Here is a 22456-nt window from a genome sequence, read left to right as displayed (position 1 = left end):
GCACGTTATTTTGCCCAAGACTGTATTTTATTCGTTTTTTAAACAGTTACACACTGTGACATTTGGCTTTGCTAATTGAGCATAACAGACGTATCTTTGCAGATAACGATAAGTGGATATCACTTTAAAAGACAGGCATGGTTTACTAATTTTTCGTTGATGTAAAAGAACCTCAGCCCTTTTGCAATTCCAATCATTACTAATGGCTTGAACTACAGCTCCGGGGGAACAAGACAAATTGCTGTGACTGTTTATGTCTAGATCTCAGTACCTGGGGTTAAAATCCATTGACATAAATGAACAATTCCTTTGTTCCTATGATCAAGAGTTGCGTACCACTCAGCAACCAAATTTTTTGGGGGGATATTCTGGGGATATTTAATTTGATTTTATCAATCAATAAATTCCACTAGAAACAAACCTTGTTGTATTATTTTAATTTAATACTGTGAAGCTGCTTTGATACAATCTGTATTGTGAAAAGCGCTATACAAATATATTTGACTTGACTCAGCATTGAATTTAGAATGGATTTACAAACTATTTAATTCCAAATAAAATATTTATTTTTATTTACCCCCAAAAAATTAATTATACAAAAACTCTGTCACCATTTATTCACCCTTATGGCGTTCCAAACCTTTATGACTTTCTTTCTTCTCTTCTGTGGAACATAAAAGTAGAAATTTCAACGTTTCATTGACTTTCATCATATTCTTCAGAATATATTCTTTTATGTTCCACAGAAGAAAGAATGAAAGAAAGGTTCGGAATGACATGAGGGCGAGTAAATGATGAACTAGCTTTTTTAAATTCTGCCCAAACCTCAATTTGGAGACTATGGCAAATATCTTTGTTTCCCTTGCATTTGCCTGCTAGTACTGATTTTTTTTTTATTATATATATTTTTTTATTGCAATTGGTCTTCTAGTCAGAGAGAAACGCTTTGACTCAATCTGTATCCCACTCATTTGACAGAAATAGTTTAGAGTACTGTATAGTAGAGGAATTTGAAAGTCAATATTTATGTTGGGAACTGAACAAGCAGGCAATATTTCATAGTATGTTTAGTACTACGTGTACACATGCCAATGTTGAAAATGGCGAGTTCAATAGAGTGATGTATGTGTTTCAGGGGCTAAAACACCTCAGTTGCTGACGATTCATTTTCACTCCTTTTCATTTGCAAAGCTATCATGTTTGCGTTTTATTAAGGCTTCATTTCAAATGACATCTAACTCGTTTAGGACCCTCCATCACAGTGCGAGCAGTTCAATGACCAGAGACGGGCCTCGGGGAGACATCACAAACCGCTCGCATAATGCCAAACGATGCTTGTGAGGGAGGTCTAAAATCCCCAGAATAGTTAAACTGACAGATACATTTACAGAGGAGGGTTTTTTCTTTTTTCTTCTTTTGTCATGGTTTCTCTTCTTTCAACACCAAATACCTCATAATAACACCAGAGCCTTCTTGGTACAGGGCTGGGATAGCAAAGAGGCTTTCTTTTAGCACAAAAATGAAACCTAAGACAAGAGACCGAGAGGTCTGAAGTGCTTTCTCATTTCACACTTTCATCTCTGTAGTATTTTCCAACTGGCGTCTGGATATTACAATCACAGGCTGTCTGCAAACATTTCAAGCCTCCCTGGAATACAGCAGGTCAAGGATTCTGGGTAAATATACAAGCTACTGACACAATCTGAACTTTTTTCAATAAATTAAAGGGATAGTTCACCCGCAAATTTTAATTCTGTCATCATTTACTCACTCTCATGTTGTTCCAAACCTGTTTTACTTACTTCTATGGAACATTAAAGATATTTTGAATAATGTTTCAACTTTTTTGTGACATTTCTGAAAATATCTTCTTCTGTGTTCTACTGAAGAAAGTAAGTGATACAGGTTTGGATGAACTATCCCTTTAGGTATCTAAAAGAGGACCTAATATGCCCTTTTACAAAGTCTTGATTTGGTTTGTTGTTGATATTTTATTGATCCTTTACAGGAAATTGCATTGTCACGGCAGCTTCAACACACAAAGATACAGCACCACACTTAACAAATAAGTCACTTCCGACTCTGTACCGATCTACAATATACAGTTAAAAAAGAAACAATACATTACAAAAATAAATAGTTTTGGGCAGTTCAATAAAACATTAATAAAATGTTTTTGGGCTCTACTAGAATACGTTTTCATGAATGTTGATTATTTTCCCCCATGTCCCAAATGGCGCACTCCGGACTTGTGGACTTCCTCAGAGTCCACACTGTGGTGACGTCATGTAGTGCAGACCTATAGGGCCCTCGGCGCGAGTCCACGAGGGCGCATTGAGAGGTATTTTTGGGACAGACTCGATCGTCACGCCGGAAATAACGGTCTGGTTGTTGTTGGACAGGAGAAATCACATTTTTATTCTTATCATTCTTATCTCCATGTCAACTACACAGCCTAATTTTACAGTTCTATATTTTGATATTACGCATGCCACCTGGGCATTAGACAATAGATACATCGTGCTTATTTAAATGATGTATACAGTTGCACATAATAATGCATAATGTTCCATTTGAACTAAGATTACAATTTTAACACATAATGAAAATGTGCATGAGTTTCAGATGAATTTACAGGTTTCAATATGCATACTGTGTTTAGATATGACTCAGTAAAGCCCTGACATTCGGTTCTATTTAAAGGCTATATAAAGTGTGTGGAGCCTATGCGGGCTTCACGGAAAACCGCTTCAAGGGTACAAAGGAGCGCTGCTGAGCACACTTCAGAGCGTTAAAATGCTGAATGGGACGGCCTACGGACTCGTAGACTCAGCGAGCACACGCAATTTAAGTCCACGAGACCGAAAGTCCTCATGAAGTGCGCCATTTGGGACAGGGCCATTGTTGCAGCTCCTCTCTTCCCAGTCTGTCAGTAACGCTCTGTTTAGTTCCTGTCTCTATGAAGCCCCTCCTCCTGAAAAGCACACTGTGCTCTGATTGGTCGGCTGTAGCAGTGTGTTGTGATTGGTCAACTGTTTCAAGAGTGTTTGGGAAATGTCCCGCCCCTTACCATAACCGCCAGTTTAACACACTACTAACTAACTCAACCAGGCCCCGCCCCTTTATTCTGCGTATTAATTATTTAAATGAGGAATATTGGGATGTGTTTGTTCCCGGGAGAATAAAAGCACAATAGTTCTTCTTTAAACGTAGTTGGTTCTGTTTAGTTAGTAGCTAACTGCTTTTTTAAAAACAGTAGCTTGACTACTTTAAATTTTACTTTAAAAAACAAAGCCACAGCTTCTCCAACACTTCTGGTACACAGAGATTTAGAGACACAGAGACCAAATTCATTTCAGTTCATCTCTTCATCTCTTTTTCCACTGCTGGTTTGGAAGGTCAGGTCTTGGTGCAGTGACACCAGACTGGCTACGCTCTCAAGACTATGAAATATTCTTACTGCGCAACACCTTGCTTCTAGACAGGTCCACATTCGACAGATGGCTTTAAAGTGTAAATGAAAGACGAGGAACCTAGTTGCTAAGCTACACACATTCTGTCTAGGAAATACCAAATTGAATGTACAGTATAGAAATGAATGCAGGAGACTTGTGTACTTCAACATAATTCACATGAGTCTAGTAGTACACTTTAGCATACTTTTTAAAATAGTAGTATACTTATGGAAATAAGAAGATACTCAAGTGCAAACTGAAGTATTAACATCACATGTTTATTGCAACTAAATGAAAACGTATAATAGTTTACATTTATATTTAATGCAATTAGATGAGTGGTTTTTGACCACCTGTATGTATATATGTATATAAGTATATGTAATTTCATAATTCTATTGTCTTTGAAATATGGCTAGTGTACTACCGAATGTACTGCATTTATGGTAAACTTTAATGCCATTTATATTCAAACTTTTATGTCAAATATCTAAATAACACAAGTGTAATGATGAATATGCAATTTAGTACAATTAAAATATTAACTTACATAATGAAGACCACACAACAGTTCAAATTATAATCAAGCACTTTACATGTGCTTTAGTATGTCAGTCAACACATCAAAATAAGTGTACTTCTTTAAAGTAAAACTTTCAATTTTACATTACAAAAGTGCACTTAAGTGTGTTAATAAACAGTCATGAGAGTGTACTGCTTAAGTACACTTAAGTGGCCTTTTATTTCAATAATATTATATTATCTACAAGCATGATCATTAAATATATATACTTTCAAGATTTGAAGTGCACATTGAATGCTATTAAGCACACTGCAAAGTAACATGATTTTATACACTCAAAATGAATGTGAATATTATGGTATGTAATAGTGTCATATGTCCAAGACATGATGAGACTTTGGGCCCTTTTTTAACGATCTGAAACGCAAGTATCAAACGCGAAACGCAAGTAACTTTGTGGGCGGATCTCGCAAATCTAAAATGTGTTGGTCTGAAGTAGCTACATTACTCATAGGTGTGGTTTGGGCGTAACGTGAAATAAACCAATCAGAGCGTCATCTCATATTCCCTTTAAGAGCAGGCTCGCTTGTTCCATGGCGGATTGCTATTATAATGGCGGATTTGCCAGGCGCACGCCAGGAGCGGTTCACAGCCGAGGAGACCGACGTTCTCGTCAGGGCCGTAAAACACAGAGAGGTGACATTGTATGTGGATGGAGAAACCCACCCAAATTAGCTTCGGTTAAACAGGAGTATAATAATCTGGGTAAATGTGTAAGCTAGATTTATGCCTGTAATTATGTATGGTTTGCAAAAATGTCAACTGCTGCGTCTGTGTGTAGATGAGAGAAGCAAAGTGTATGCGCGTTGTGCACACGCTACATTATGGCCAAGCATGCGCCCTTAAAATAGCATCTGAATAACGCGCCACTGACTTTAGACTAGGTTTCTCCTGGTCAGTGGCGGAATTGTTTTCTGAAACTGCAAAATAGCACCAGGGAACGTTTGCGCCGGAACACACCTCCTCTTTTCGCTGAACCGCTCCCGGGAGCGCAAGTTCATTCCCTAATTTACTGACGTGCGTCTGTGGAGGGAAAAGTCCGCTGTGCGTCGGGTGCAAAATAGGAATGATACATGCGTCGGTGTACAAAGTCAATTGCGCTGGGTGCAAGATAGCGCCCTTTGAATTTAAACTAGGACTGTGTGAATTAATTAACATGTTAACATAGTTAAGCATGTTTAAAACCACATTCAGACGTAATAAAGAGAGTTTTGAGCACATATTGCCTCACAAAAAGCCTCTAGAATTTGTATGTTAAAAACACCAAACGCATTGAAAAAGCATCACTCCAGTATTTTTATGCCTTTGCTGTGTTCTGCTAAATGTGGTGAAAGTGCATCCAATCTTGTTTTGTATTTCAAGTTACTCACCGAACTCCCTGGGTACAGAGATAGCGTACACACAGCTCTGTCCCGTCGTGTAGTTCCTCGGGAAATTCGGCGACAGCACGGTTCCATCTGTCCCAGTAGAGCGACTTCCACATGGTGCTGTACACACACACACACACCACAGATCACTCATTATTTTATGCTTAAACATTCATGATGAACTGCTATTTTTGAGACACCAGTCTGGACAGAAAAAAAAATCTTGGCTAGCGAAGCATGTACAAGTCATTTTACGCATTTGATTCATTTTGTTTGGTCTACGGCAGCAGGACCGAGCTGTTTTTCTTCGGTTAGTCTCAGAGATTCTCTTAAACATCCATCTTTACTTGCGGACTGTACCTTGACAGCTGGGCAGCCCCCTGTTCCAGCCAGGCCTGCCATCATCACCCATAATGCAGGTAAGCGTGGAGTAGCCCTGGAGGACGTAGCCTGCCTCACAGTAGAAGGTCACGGTGGAGCCCAGCTTGTAGTCACTGCCCAGCCGAGTGCCATTCATCACATTACCGGGATCAAAGCATGACTCCCTCAGCTTAGCTGTGAGAGATGGAGAGAAGGTGCAGGATAAGCAAGGGTTGAAATCACTTTAGGTGTATCTTAGCTTGCGGGATGGGTGGTTATTGGTTGAAAGTTGAAAAATTACTTTACAACATAACCAAATATTGGGGTTGAAGCTTGTCTGGTAACTATAAAGTGTAATTCTTAAAAAAAAAAAAGAATATATATATATATATATATATATATATATATATATATATATATATTATATATATATATATATATATATATATATATATATATATTTTTTTTTTTTTTTTAAATAAAATAAATATATATATATTATCAGTGTGTTTAAGAACAAAAGTTAACAAAAGGAAAACATATTAAGATTTAAAACATATTTTGAAGGCTTGAAACACATTTGAAATAAAGATAATTGTTTTATCAAGTTCAGGATTAAGGTTAAGGATGATTCTCACAAAACTGTACTTTCTGCAAGTTTTATTCAAGGTAAATTAAATACACTCTTTTTATTTTCATAATTAAAAATGTAGAGTGCATAGAGTGCAACAGCAAGTTTAAAGCTATATATATATATATATATATATATACACACACAAACACACACACTTATTATAGATAACTGAAACTAAAACCATAAAAAATATTTTTGTTGCTTGAAATAAAATAAAATATTAAAATATTAAAAAACATTTTATTTCAGCTAGTAGCCTCGCAACATTTCTCATTTTTACTTAGTTTAACGTACTGAAATAACTAAAAATAAACAAAAAATGTATAAAACTATATAGACAAAGAAAAACTTCTGGAAATGAAAACAACAACAACAACAAAATTACTAACACTTTAACTAAAACTTAAATGGAAAATATAAAAATAAAAACTAATAATAAAAACAAGAAAGGTATCTTAATTATACTAAAATCATTCAGAAAAATAAATAGATAAGGGTGAGTAAATGATCACAGAATGTACATTTTTTGTGTGAATGATCCCTTTAAACCGTCAACTGAATACTAGTCACAATTAATTTGACTGTGCAGTCGGAATTATGTGTTTCTAACTAAGGGTTTGGACGTTTAGGCTGGAGAAATGTCAGAGTCTACCTTTGTACTCCAGGTGAAAGCCGGTGTAGCTGACAGATCCATCACTGCGGAAGGCCAGGTACATGCTGTTAGAGCTGCTCTCGATCCGTTCGGGAAGCTTGCTGTCCTGGAAGCTCCCGATCAGAGGGCTGTTGCTGTCCGTTCCATCGTAGATATACAAGAAGTCGTAGTTGGGCTCTATGCTGAAGCTGGGAGAAATGATCAAAGAGGAGTTCTCTGAATAGAGGGATCAAAAGCTCTTCATACAGATATTCGAGTCCTGAGATCAACTTTGCAGACGAAAGTATAAAGTAAAAACAAGTACAAAGAAATCAGAGTGATAGGGGAGGCCGGGGCAAGTTGTCACACTTCTTACTCCATTAAATATTTTTTGGTAAATGCAACCTCAGATGAACAACAACAAATTGCATATTACACCGAGTTGTTATTTATTTATTTATTTAAAGCTGCAGTCCGTCGTTTTTCCTCTTTGTCGCCCTCTCTGTTCGAAATCTGCAATTGCAGTTATTCGCGTAATTATAAACTTTACGTGTGTTGTGCCTCGGCACGGCACAGCGTGGATGAATCCAATGTTTTGAGGAGAATGTGCGCGCCGGTGTGGATACCAGCATTCGGCAATCACAGATTCTACTTTTTGGAAGAATGTCCAACATAACAATTTTCACCGGAAAATGTCATCTGAACAAGTAAGTAACATCCACTTTTGTTCTGACCAACTAAGGGGAAAAAAAGCATTGCTAAATGGTTAAATCTAACGATCGCTTTCATATCACGTCAAACCGTGAAAATTATACTTTGTTCTCAAATTGTTAATGTTAACAGCATCAGCATTGCGTGACTACATTTAATGCCCTTCCGATATTTATCCTTGTTTTCGCTTGAGTCCGAACTAAGTCCGATCTAAGTCTTTCGCATTTTACAACGGGTGAATCTCCAGTTGGTGATTGTCGTTTGAACCTTTCTGGATCCGCCATCAAATTTATGAGTTTAATTATATCAAGTGCTGTGAGGAAAGGCTATAAATCTCCACCTCCAGCATCCTCACACTCATAGCCGACTAGCCGAGACTCTTCTTTATGTGGACAGATGTGACGTAATGACGCAAAGACATGCTCGAATTTCCCGTGGAAATTAACAACATTATTACAAGCTCACCGTTTTGAATCGAGCTACGGCAAGCAGAGAGTTTTGAACACTGGCTGGATATGTATTTGCTCAAAATATTATTTAGGATAATTTTTAACCCCAAAAGTTACAGACTGCAGCTTTAAAGGGATAGTTCACTTTGAAATTAATTTTTGATATGTTTTAGCTTACCTCAAGGGCATCCAAGATGTAGGTGTCTTTGTTTCCGCAGTAGTTTCAATTTTGATATTTTTAGGTCAAACCGTTCTTGTCTGTCAGTCATATAATGCATGTCGATGGTCACTGGCTCAAAACACAAGCACAGAGTCCAAATTAAAACAATTCCCCACGTCCAAATGAAACAATTCCCCATCATAAGTACACATTGATGGCCTAAGACACGAAACGAGCGGTTTGTGTGAGAAAACGAACAGTATTTATATCGTTGTTATCTCTTGAAAACAGCACACGTCCAAATGATCTGACGGCGCGGGCGGGTATAGATATATACATAGATGTCGCCTTGGCTACTGCAGTTCATTGGAACGAAACCGTAGCCAAGCGACATCTAGTGTATATATCTATACCCGCCCACTGGCGGGTATAGATGTATACACTAGATGTCGCATTCGCTACTGCAGTTCATTGGAACGAAACCGTAGCCAAGGCGACATCTATGTATATATCTATACCCGCCCGCGCCGTCAGATCATTTGGACGTGTGCTGTTTTCAAGAGATAACAACGATATAAATACTGTTCGTTTTCTCACACAAACCGCTCGTTTCGTGTCTTAGGCCATCAATGTGTACTTATGATGGGGAATTGTTTCATTTGGACGATGGGGAATTGTTTTAATTTGGACTCTGTGCTTGTGTTTTGAGACAGTGACCATAGACCTGCATTATATGACTGACAGACAAGAACGGTTTGACCTAAAAATATCAAAATTGAAACTACTGCGGAAACAAAGACACCTACATCTTGGATGCCCTTGAGGTAAGCTAAAACATATCAAAAATTAATTTCAAAGTGAACTATCCCTTTAATAAAGCTAAAGCCAAAATGGAAAAGCCATGGGTGACAAACTACCGTAAGTCCTATGATTCAATTGCTTGTAGAGCCACTTTTAGCAGCATTAAGTTGAAGGAATGGTTTTCTGTATGACAGTATCAGTCTCTCGCATCATTTTTCCCGCTCTTCTTAACAACGTTGCTTCAGTTCATTGAGGATCGCAACATTTCGGTCGGGTTGAGGTCTGGACTTTGACTGGGCCGGTGCAACACCTTGATTCTTTTCTTTTCCAGCCATTCTGTTGTAGATTTGCAGATCATTGTCCTGTTGCATGACCTAATTTCGGCCAAGTTTTAGCTGTCGGACAGATGGTCTCATGTGACTCTAGAATACTTTCCCGTCCATCTAAATGCCCGTTATGCATGCTAACTTGCTTGCGAGGTACGTTGACGTATGCCACTGTATTATCCATATGGCCAGCATGACAGCTGACCATTAAGGCTGAAGATATAAATAACCAGGCGTTGAATGGCACGTGCAGAATCAGCATCTCTGCTGGGCTCAGACACACACTTATAAACACTTGCACCTTTTCATTTGCAGTAAGGTGCAATGATAAGGTCCCGCACATCAGTGGAGAGTCATTTGCATGAGATGGATTGTGACTGAATCAGATTTACACTCCCTTTCCCCCCCCCATTATGCAGAGAGAGAATGCTAAGCATGCCTTCCACACTTCACTGCGTCAGAATCCACTGCTTAGGGGTTATTATAGGATAATTCATACACAGGATAAGATCCTTTACACCACATTAAAAAAGCCATTAATTCCTGATAAACAGATGCATCTGCGTTCTCCGTACTCCATACCCTCTGTAGCTGTCAATCAGAAAACAATTATTTCTGCAGGAAATCAGGTTGATGGCACAAACTGTACTATTGCTAAATAGAGAGACACCCGGATGGGATTACATTTGTAGTGATGCTAAAAGAGGTCACTTTTTTTTTTTTTTTGGAGTGTATTGTTCATTTCCAATTTCATTTATGGACATATTTCATACCGTGGATTTTTTAAGGAGAAAGGAATCAGTAATGGACTGTGTAATGAAAGTCTTTGAGATGGAACCCGAACGAGAGCCATTTATTAGAAACTTGCCCGTTCTGGCAGAACTCCAACATGCTTGTTTACTCGGAGAGGACGAAATTCTAATGAGAAAGAGGCTACATAATGCCAGCCATGAGGATGACACTACCTGCCAGGCTGGGCTTTGAAAAAAGAGAGGAAAAAGTTCTTCCTCATCTGTTTTTGGGGCTGATGTATGGCTCTAACTAGCAGCTGTGAAGGTTTTGAAAAATATTAGGCACTAGAAAACTCACAAAACAGCCTCAAATGGCAGCTCCTGTTGTGATGAATGCTGTAAATCGGGACACATAGGCAGAATGAAAGATTGTTTTTGAGCTATCGCTGTCATTAAAGGAACTGCTCTTAGATGATGAGTCAAAGAGAAGACGAGGCAAAGTTTAAACGTTCAGGAGTCGCAGATATTTCAAAGTGTGAGCGTGAGAGACAGAAGGAGAAATCCTGAAACCTAAGCACTTCTTCTTCTTCTTCTTCCGCTGACTGTGTGCGAATCCTGATTATTATTCCACGGCCTCACGCCTGGACTAGACCCTCGCGACACGCTTTGATCCAGGTGGAAGGGAATGGCTTGCTAGCGGTGCTATTAGCATTAACATTTTGGCGACTGTCAAATAGGACGAACTCCTACAGCACTCGAACTTAACCTCGCGCTGACCCCGACTGGACGGAGGATCCCGCTTGCGGCTCGAGCGTCGCTTCGTGTTGGCTAAATGAAAAATGGACATAATTAGCAACATGATTGGACTGTGAAGGAAATTTATCAACCTTGCTTTCATACTAATTGGTCACATCACTCAAGGCAGAGACACCGCTCTACACCTTTAAGGCAAGAAGAGACGAGGCAAAAAAAAAAAAAGGGACCACCGTCAGGTTCATTACAGACAAAATGAGCAAAGAATTCCAGCTGGGCTCATTATCTCTCCCAGACATGAAATGCATTTTAATTCAGACATTGATAGCAGTCATGCTACATAATTACTCAACACGTCGACTGCGGCCATGTCGAAGGACACCGTGGGCGCTCGCTTTAGATGCAGCGTTTACGCCGCAGCAGCCTCTAAATGAACTCGTGAACTCATCAGTTGGAGATATTATAGCTCAAGTGAAGGCATAAACGAAAGACCAGGAATAAGCGCATGGTGAGATTATTTCCGATCGCACATCTTTCTGTCTCATCGGACGCAATTTAAAATGGGCTGACCCCAGCACAACAGAGGGTTCAGCGGATATTAACCTTCCCACAGAACCACGGTCTGCATTCACAAAACTTGCTGGACAACTAAGGTGAGTAGACAAACCTCTCTCCCTGATCACGACATTCTCACACAAACACTAACCTGAAGCTGCTGACAAACATCGGATTGTCCTCAAAGATAAAGTACAGAAAAACACCCGGCCTAATGCACACCTTCAGCGGAGACGAGACGTCTAGAATATATTTGATATATGGATAAAATAATTATAATAATAATAATAATACATATAATAATAAATAATTATAATAATATGCATATATATACACTCACCTAAAGGATTATTAGGAACACCATACTAATACTGTGTTTGACCCCCTTTCGCCTTCAGAACTGCCTTAATTCTACGTGGCATTGATTCAACAAGGTGCTGAAAGCATTCTTTAGAAATGTTGGCCCATATTGATAGGATAGCATCTTGCAGTTGATGGAGATTTGTGGGATGCACATCCAGGGCACGAAGCTCCCGTTCCACCACATCCCAAAGATGCTCTATTGGGTTGAGATCTGGTGACTGTGGGGGTCATTTTAGTACAGTGAACTCATTGTCATGTTCAAGAAACCAATTTGAAATGATTCGAGCTTTGTGACATGGTGCATTATCCTGCTGGAAGTAGCCATCAGAGGATGGATACATGGTGGTCATAAAGGGATGGACATGGTCAGAAACAATGCTCAGGTAGGCCGTGGCATTTAAACGATGCCCAATTGGCACTAAGGGGCCTAAAGTGTGCCAAGAAAACATCCCCCACACCATTACACCACCACCACCAGCCTGCACAGTGGTAACAAGGCATGATGGATCCATGTTCTCATTCTGTTTACACCAAATTCTGACTCTACCATCTGAATGTCTCAACAGAAATCGAGACTCATCAGACCAGGCAACATTTTTCCAGTCTTCAACTGTCCAATTTTGGTGAGCTCGTGCAAATTGTAGCCTCTTTTTCCTATTTGTAGTGGAGATGAGTGGTACCCGGTGGGGTCTTCTGCTGTTGTAGCCCATCCGCCTCAAGGTTGTGCGTGTTGTGGCTTCACAAATGCTTTGCTGCATACCTCGGTTGTAACGAGTGGTTATTTCAGTCAAAGTTGCTCTTCTATCAGCTTGAATCAGTCGGCCCATTCTCCTCTGACCTCTAGCATCAACAAGGCATTTTCGCCCACAGGACTGCCGCATACTGGATGTTTTTCCCTTTTCACACCATTCTTTGTAAACCCTAGAAATGGTTGTGCGTGAAAATCCCAGTAACTGAGCAGATTGTGAAATACTCAGACCGGCCCGTCTGGCACCAACAACCATGCCACGCTCAAAATTGCTTAAATCACCTTTCTTTCCCATTCTGACATTCAGTTTGGAGTTCAGGAGATTGTCTTGACCAGGACCACACCCCTAAATGCATTGAAGCAACTGCCATGTGATTGGTTGATTAGATAATTGCATTAATGAGAAATTGAACAGGTGTTCCTAATAATCCTTTAGGTGAGTGTATATATATGGATAAAATAATTATATATATATATATATATATATTAAATGTTATTAACTATTACATGATTATACATACATGATAAATATACAGTATAGTTTTGTTTGTCTTTCTCCCTCTCTTCGTTCAATAATTCCATGACTTTTTATTATGTGTTTCTGCACACCACTGATTAATAAATCTTATAATAAATTAACATTATATTTCCTTTTTAAATATGCATGCATATACTGTATATTCCTACTGTATACTGTGTGTTCCTCCTTTTTCATATATATATTAAATATTATATATTATATATATTAAATGTAAGAGTAGCTAGTTTTAAACGTATATATACTGTGTGTGTATATATATATATATATATTTCTGGGGCAGAGATCTTTTGACTTTATCTAACATATAAAATCATATAAAAATGAATGCCATAATAATTGTATATTTAATTTATTATAGTAAAAACAAAACAAAAAAACAGATATATATAAAAATTATAAATATATATTAAATACAACTATAAAACATTTCTGCTGCTTTAAATAAATAATTGTTAATAATAATAAAAATAAAAAAACATTTTATTTTAACATTTCTTTTTTAAATTTAGTTTAACCTGATGCACTTAAATAACTAAAACTGAAATAAAAATTGTAATAAAAAATCTAGACATATTTTTTTTATAAAATAACAACTAAAATAACAAAAATAAAAATGAAAACCGAAAGTATTAAAAAACAAAAACGAATTCAGAATATTAATAAAAACTATATAACAATGTAGTTTTCTCTCTCTCTCTCTCTCTCTCTCTCTCTCTCTCTCTCATGCAGTATATTGTATATCTTTTTCCGTTTTGTTTGTGAATTTCCCTGTTGTATGAATTGCACAGTCGTACAGAACAGCTCACAGATGAGTTTACCTGATGAACGCAAGAGACAGGACGTAATCCGAGTTGACGGCGATGAGCCAGTCGCAGTCCTTGCTGTGCGGGTATGGATGAGGGAAGTTGGGCGACAGAATAAACCCAGAGGAACCGGTGAGATTGCCCCCACATGGAGCTGGGAAAACACAGAGGACTCGTATCAGCAGCATATGGGCATTAGTAACACATGAGGAGAATCTCTTATTAAAACATGCGGCTTGAACATCTGTGCCAACCAGGAACCAGGAGAACGAGCGCTGGAGTGAACACGCGCAGACAGAGATATGTAAGCTCCTCTGAGGAACCGCGCCATGTAAAGCGCTCATATCTTATATATGAGAATGAGAACTATAGTGAGAGAGAAAGGTTATTTAAAATATGAAAGGAAAAGCTGAAAATCCTGCTTCCAATATGAAGTGTCTTTTGAAAGAAAGAGACAATCCGTATCTGGTAATTTGATATTCATTAATTTGGGCAGACTTTCATGTCACTGCGATGATAAGGAATCTCAATGGTGTCGGGTCTTTCACATCGAGTACAACTCTTGAGAACGGCCTGATTAAAAAAAACTGCTTAAAGTGCTCTTTAGATACAGTACATGTTCTGCTGTCAGCAACTAAAGCAATATGTGCTAATTAACTCTTAGCCGCTTAAATGCCTCAGAATCATGAATATGTGTTATGAAAATGAGTAAAACAATACTTCTTATGTACAGTATGAGGCTTTGTCTAATGTTTACAGATATAGCACCTATAGTGTACAAATACAGTACAATTTGGCATATCATAACTTTTTTAAAACATCATGGACACAAATCCTGCTTTGTTGTGTGAACTGTTAGATACAAATCAATATATATAGAATATACATATAGAATATATATTTAGAATATATATATATAGAATATACATATAGAATATATATATATAGAATATACATATAGAATATATATAGAATATATATATATATAATATATATATATAGAATATACATATAGAATATATATATATAGAATATACATATAGAATATATATATATAGAATATATATATATAGAATATACATATAGAATATATATATATAGAATATACATATAGAATATATATATATAAAGAGTTCAGATGCAAAAGCCTCTAAGTGCCATCTGAAATTTTCTTCTAGAATGATCATTTTTATCAAGCTTGTATACTTAAGTTCAATAATTTCACTTAAATGGCAATGCAAATTACCTATTAATTGTCATTTAAGTTAAATTACTGAACTTAAATATACAAGCTTTATAAAAATGATCATTCTAGAAGAAAATTTCAGATGGCACTTAGAGGCTTTTGCATCTGAACTCTTCATATTTATAAACACATTTCTGTTGCTTTACATAAATAAATGTTAACTAAAATGAAATAAAAACAAACTTTTATTTCAACATTTCTGATTTACATTTAGTTTAACTTGATGTACTAAAATAACTAAAACTGAAATAAAAATATTATAAAAAAAATTAATTTGAAAAAGAATTTTATTAAAAAAGAATCAAAATATTAATAAAACTATAATAGTATCTGAATTATCCTAAAATAACACTATAATAAACCAATTTAAATGACTAAAATATGTTTAGTTTTGTCATAATTTTTGTAAATAATCTCATTCCATTTTCTTTTTCTTCCTTTCCTTCAAAATTGTTGTATTGACTGAATTCCTCAAACTCCACTATTCAACACTTTTTCTTAAATTATATATATAAAAAAAAAAAAAATCCTTTATTTAAAATATGGGAATTATATGTAAATTAAATGTAATCATACAAACCAACATCTGATCACAAACTACTATAGCTAACAACCCTTTTGCTCATTCTGATTTAGTTTTTAATGCATTACGTATATTTAATTGTAATGTTTATTTAATATTATTGCAAGAAAATAACAAGTTCAAACAAATGTTACATGCAGCCAGTATAATTCTAAAGTCGAATTTTAATTCTATCAGATCCATTCCTTTAATTAAATCCCTAATTAAAAGCCTCACCTATACAGACAGGAGGGCTGGGTTGCCAGTAGTAGCGGTTCTCCACTTGTATGCAGGTAATCTTCACGTCTCCCTGCAGTTCATACCCAGGATCACACTGGAAGGTCACGGTGTCTCCAGGCTCGCGACCGTCTCCATTACGACTGCCGTTCATGGGAACTCCCGGATCCCTGCAGGCCGTGGCCACTGAGCCTGCGATCACATTCAGAGCAATTAACAGTCGATTAACCCCTCACGAGCAGTGACTGTACGCTGTCCGTCCACAGATCACAGAGACACTCACTGGAGAACTCGATGGCGAATCCAGACTTGCTGATGTAGAAGTCGGTCTCGAACTGAACGGTGACCATGTTGAGCGTGCTGTGGATGTTCTCGGGCAGAAGAGATCCGCTCACCTCCCTCAGAGACATCTCGTTCTCCAGAGGCCCGTCCCAGACCCTCAGGATGTCGTGGGACGCTTCCGTGTCGAAGGCTAGAAACTGCAGGCTGTTCATATAGAAGTGAACACGCATACATGCATCAGGTCATACTGGTCCAGTCACGCGTCATTAGATGCACAGTGTACAGTGATGGAAATAAAGGGCTGTCTGACACAGAACAGGTGTGCCGCGCATTATTACCCACAATGCATAAAACGAACAGAACGGTAAGGTTATTATAGTTAACTAAAATTACAACTACTAAATCCATAAAAAACTGCCACTTGAAATTAAATAAATGTCAACTGAAAAAACTTATTTTATTTCAGCTAGTTGGCAAGGCATTATTGATCATTTTCATGCAGTTAAACTTAATGTACTAAAATAACAAACTAAAACTAAAATAGAAATACATAAAAACTATATAGACATTATATATATATCAGTAGTATATGTGTGTGTATGTATATACTGTATGTTTTCTAATAAATATATGAGTGTTGTCAAATGGATTAATCAGGATTAATCGCATCTAACATAAAAGTTTGTACATATATGATATAATAAGTTTACATAATATAATACGTTTATATAATAATGTGTGTGCAAATATATATATATATATAATACACAAATGTATATGCATGCATATATAAATAAATAAATAAATATGTATATATACACACACACACACACACACACACACACACACACACACACACACACACACACACACACACACACACACACACACACACACATATATATATATATATATACAGTGCAATGCATAAGTGAATACACCCATGCTAAAGTTGACTAAAAAGAGGAATAAAAAATCATATTTTGGAAATTGAACTTAATGCCTTAATTTAAAAAATTAGGAAAAATCCAACCTTTAAGGACACCAATTTTCTTTGTGAATGAATAATGTATCGTAAATAAATAAATGTTCTTCCTTAAAATACATGGTGCATAAGTGAGTACACCCCTATGTTAAATTCCCATAGAGGCAGGCAGATTTTTATTTTTAAGTATTTTTTTTTTTTTTTTTTTTAGGATACTATGCATCCTTAAAGGTTGGATTTTTCCTAATTTTTTAAATTAAGGCATTAAGTTCAATTTCCAAAATATGATTTTTTATTCCTCTTTTTAGTCAACTTTAGCATGGGTGTATTCACTTATGCATTGCACTGTATATATACATACACACACACACACACACACACAAACTCTTATGATAGATGCAATTAATCAAGATTAATTGATTTGACAGCACACACATTTTTTTTATAAAAAAAGATATATATATATAAACTAGAGCTGCGTGGTTGGCGGTTACAGCCGCGGACGTGACGAAAAATTATATTTTTATTAAATTCGGGCGGGTGGCGGGCGGTTGAACCAATCAAATGAAAAATATAAGTATACACCAATCAGCGGATGGCGGGCGGGTGCGGTTTTGAAAATTGGTCAAAAACGTTGGTGCGGATGGATGGCGGACGGATGATGAGTTTTGTGATGCGGTCGCGGATGAAATAATAGCCCATCCGCGCATCTCTAATATAAACTAAAATTAAAATGAAAAATATACAAATTTAAACTTATTTTAAATATTAATAGAACCAATAACAGTATCTCAATGATACTAAAATAACATATTTCCATCTCCAGACAGATAGAAGAGTTTGATTAGGCAGAAATAAATGATAAATTATTTGCAGAGTCGTGACAAATCACAGAGGTAGAGTTATATAATCATATCTCAAATATTATGCTCCAGGGTTCAATAATTGAGGAGAACAATTGCATCTCCACTCTGAGCGTCAGTCCTTGACTACAATTTAACAATCTCATCTGGTCTGATCGAGACATCAGATGAACAAATAATGAGCGAGTGTGCAAATTCAAAAAGCTTTTTGCTGCAAAGAGAATTATAAACAGGACAAATTATTAGGTTGTAGTGCAGCATTAAAAGTGCAACAGCGTTTTAAGCTTCATAATGAGTTTGGCAGTGCAGGTGGTAAACAAAGAGATTTACGAGGCGCCATCAGCTCATCTGATGTCTTCTTTTCTCTCCGTACAGATGCAGCATCAATGGCCAGCTCCACCATTAGAGGTTTATTAATAGATAAAGCCTCTTGTCTCAGCTGAATTCACTGGCTGTATTCTTATGGGTTTGGTAATGAACCGATCGGTGGAGGACGGACAGCGGAGGGTACAATATATTCACATTTGAAGCAAATAATGATCAGCACCTGATGATGTTTCCCGAATCCACCTCGACGACCCACGTGCAGCGCAGATTGTTGTCGTAGGGGAACGGATAACCTGGAGACAAGATGCGTCCTGATGTCTCGCCTTTAAAACGTCCACCGCATTCAGCTGGGGAAAGAGAGAGGACAAAACAAGAGAGGGGGTGGGAAGGAGAAGTGAGAAGAAGCAGTTTATCATGCATACTCTCACATGAGCACACACACACATCACGGCCCCTGAAGATTTGCAGGTGAGCACTGAAATAATTAGGTGTGTCTCTCAAACAAGCACAACACGAGGATGAAAAGCACGGTAAAACACAGTTAGATTGATGAAGCCCCGTGAGGTTTACAGGCATCTGAACACTTTCTGGTTCTCATGGAATAACTTTTCTGTTAATAGAACAAAGTGGACAAAAGTTGCAATTGAAATAAACTAAAACAAAGAGAGAGTGTCATTTTAATTTTGTCTCATGCTGAAATCCTGGTGCCCACTGTTGTCTTATTGTATTCAATTGACAGTACAAAAAATTACAGAATAAAAATAAATAAAACTGAATAAAAAACAAACCACTCAATAACTTATAGGCACATTTTTCTTGCTAAAAATACCCAACACACACACACACACACACACACACACACACACACACACACACACACACACACACACACACACACACACACACACACACACACACACACACACACACACACACACACACACACACACACACACACACACACAGTAGGGTCCTTTGCACCATGACCTCGAGCCAAACACCCCCCAGAAGCTTTTTTTCCCTTGGTTGAACATTATTAAAGTTAGAGCTTATTTAGAGATATCAGCCGAATGGTTTAGTGCAGGCGCTAATGGATCCAAGGTTGTATCTCGTAAATTACCCCACTAATAATGCCCGGAATGGTACCAAACTTCTACAGTAGTACAAATAGGTTCTAATCTAATAATAGGGCTAATGCTACCGCTAACCCGGACGTCGAGGTCACTTCAGGGGTTTGGGAAAAGCCCGTAAAAGTCCTGACAGAAAGCGATGCATAAGGATGTAGTGTAACGACGCCCAGTTCCAGGAATGCACTAATATTTTGTTGGTAGCACCAGTTTGCAACAATTATTAGTTAACACTAAGTTGTCAACACTTCTGAAAAATGCATCACTTTCTGCCAGGACTTTTATGGGCTTTTCCCAAATCACGGAAGTGACCTCGACGTCCGGGTTAGCGGTAGCATTAGCCATCAGGCAAGTGTTATTTAAATAAACTCCTGATGTACTTACAAACTTTCCAATGCCTCGTTTTATGAGTACAGAACCTATTTGTACTACTGTAGAAGTTTGGTACCATTCCGTTGGCCCGAGGTCATGGTGCAAAGGACCCTAGGATGATTTTACTCCGAACCATCCCTTTAACAATTTTACCATTAATCATTAATGCCATTTTTAGATATTTTTATATGAAATACAAAATACAGATGATTTATAAATATATTTTAAATATAAATATTTTATTCAGAAAATGTGTGTATATTTATGATAATTATAATGAAACTAGCATAGTCTGCCATTTTATTTCAGAAATGTTTCATGTAATTTCCACCATTATCATTTCCATCACCCTAATTTTCATGTGGTGGAAATGTTAATAACGGCTAAGAATGACAGAAATCACCAGCGATGCATCAATATACACAGTGGGACATTTTTAGCCGACAAATTAAACAAACTAGCGAGACTGAAAGGTGTGTTTTAAAGGAGTCCGCAGGGTGCCTATAGTTGAACATTCACCCAACAATAGTGGCTCTATCTCTGTCAGTTTCGGCACTTCTCTATTCTTTCCGTCTCTCTCTCAGCCTGAATCCCCTGTTAGAAGCTGAGGTGATCCGTCGGCTTCAAGTCAGAGCATCAATCAAATGAACAAATGAGCCTGACGTCCATTTTGATGCATCCTGATGGCATTCAGACTCGCCACTTTAGCCCTCTGCACTGGGTTCATTATCAGTCGGCTTTCACAAGCACTTTATTAGGAAACTTTAATTGCAAGCAGTCTCTTTTCCCCTCAGACCCCTTTTCTATCTTCCCCTATCCCGTCCCTCCCGTTCTCCCTCTCGTAACAAACTGCAGGGGCCGGGAGGAACAGTTTCGAGAGTTTCTTAATGATTCCCTTTTCAGCAATTCCTGTCACTGAGTCTCATTTGCATAAACCATCTACATGACAAACAATGGACGCACAGCTCAATGAAGCCTGAATAACAGGGTTCAGATTGCGACTTGATTAATCTGAACATTAGTGTGTTTTTTAGACATCCGGAATAGAGGCGTCTTCCGAACGTATCCCTCCCAATCCTCTCGCTAAACCAACATCCCGCCACGTCCATCGCTCATCAGGGCCGCGGCTCAGTCACGTGCCATTGGCCGGTTAGGAGCGCTCAGTCACCATTGATTGGCTGCGCACGAGTTGGAAATCAATGCAGGAAGATTGGGAGTTGGTTTGAGGCTAAAAATGTGCATGTCCTCTCCCAGCGCTATCATGACATCATTCCACGTTGAGCCGTCTCACGCTAGCTGTGTTTATGACCGCGCGGTTACGCTCTGCTCTGAGAAGAATGCTGATTTAGCATTGCGGTGGTGCAGCTCTTCTCTGCAGAAATGTCTCATTTTCACACACCTTACCTGTGGACTTGAATGAAAAATATAAAAATAGTTAAATATTTTATCTGTAATAAAAAAAGGAACTGCAAGATGGATACGCCTTCTCGCTATTTTGATATATCTCACTTTCGCTAAAGGTCACATCAAATGACCCGCACATTTCGCCTGTCAAAGGAAGTGAAATATCCTCCGCATTATTACGTATCTATTATTAATGCTGGCAGATAAGTCTGAAACTCAGGCTGATTGGTATTTCGCGAGCCAACCGTCGGTTCTGACATGGAAATGACATAAATGCGAGTAAAGTGTAAAACACAAAAGGATAGTCATTGTGTTTTATCTACGTCTGCCGTGCGGAAGCAATTTGGACGAGCGCTTTGAGTCTAATCAGAGCTCATTAAGACTAAATCTAATAGTGAGCAAATCTGATCTGGGGTCAGTCGACATAGCAATATCCAACTCATTGGAGGCTAAATCCCCATAATCACCATTCATCAGGAAAATGAAGAAAGTAATAGCAGCACACAGTCTTATCTCAAGCCCTCATGTGCTTTGCTTGATGAAGAATCATCTCCATAGCTCAACCGGGAGCCCCTGCATTCGCTACAATATTAACAACCTGCACCATTAGTCACAGATGGAGCGAGGGCTTCCACCACGGCTAATGTTGTCAAGAAACACTTTGGACTATTTAGAAGGTATAAGCATAATGTGGCTTTTTAATGTGCTTTTTCCAGTGCAGAATATGAGCAATACTGCAGCTTTAGCGAGCTCCAGAAATGGGGAGGGGCTTACACTGCAGCCTCGGATAATTATGACAAATGGCTGAGAGCAACACTGAGCTCAGTTATGATAACCACGAGGAGAGATCAGGCTGGAATGATGCATACTCGCTAATAAACCAAGTTTAAATGTGGTTTCAAAGAAAAGAAAAATTCTCCATGCACTCCACTCACTCTTTATAATGAAACAATATGTAACATTCTGTAGTACATGAATTTACCTGTTCGCATCAAGTGATATTTCTTGCATTTTACACATATTAATAATAATTTTTGAATGAATGTGTTAATTTAGATCTGAATTATAGTTGTGCATTTA

General features: G+C 37.8%; 1 protein-coding gene across 1 annotated transcript in view; it reads right to left on the bottom strand.

Moving 5' to 3' along the window:
- csmd3b (CUB and Sushi multiple domains 3b) overlaps positions 1-22456 on the bottom strand; it is a gene marked incomplete at its 5' end in the record, with an annotated part of 443617 nt that overhangs the window by 123527 nt on the left and 297634 nt on the right. Inside the window, 7 exons of the mRNA XM_084423901.1 lie at positions 5409-5525; positions 5766-5960; positions 7052-7239; positions 13987-14125; positions 16017-16208; positions 16300-16502; positions 18694-18820. Coding sequence (XP_084280027.1) covers positions 5409-5525; positions 5766-5960; positions 7052-7239; positions 13987-14125; positions 16017-16208; positions 16300-16502; positions 18694-18820 — 1161 coding nt within the window. The remainder of the gene's footprint in view (positions 1-5408; positions 5526-5765; positions 5961-7051; positions 7240-13986; positions 14126-16016; positions 16209-16299; positions 16503-18693; positions 18821-22456) is intronic.

Source organism: Rutilus rutilus, assembly GCF_951802725.1.
Source record: "Rutilus rutilus genome assembly, chromosome: 11".
Taxonomy (NCBI): domain Eukaryota; kingdom Metazoa; phylum Chordata; class Actinopteri; order Cypriniformes; family Leuciscidae; genus Rutilus; species Rutilus rutilus.
The sequence above is the reverse complement of the archived record's forward strand: the minus strand, read 5'-3'. Positions and strand labels throughout refer to the sequence as shown.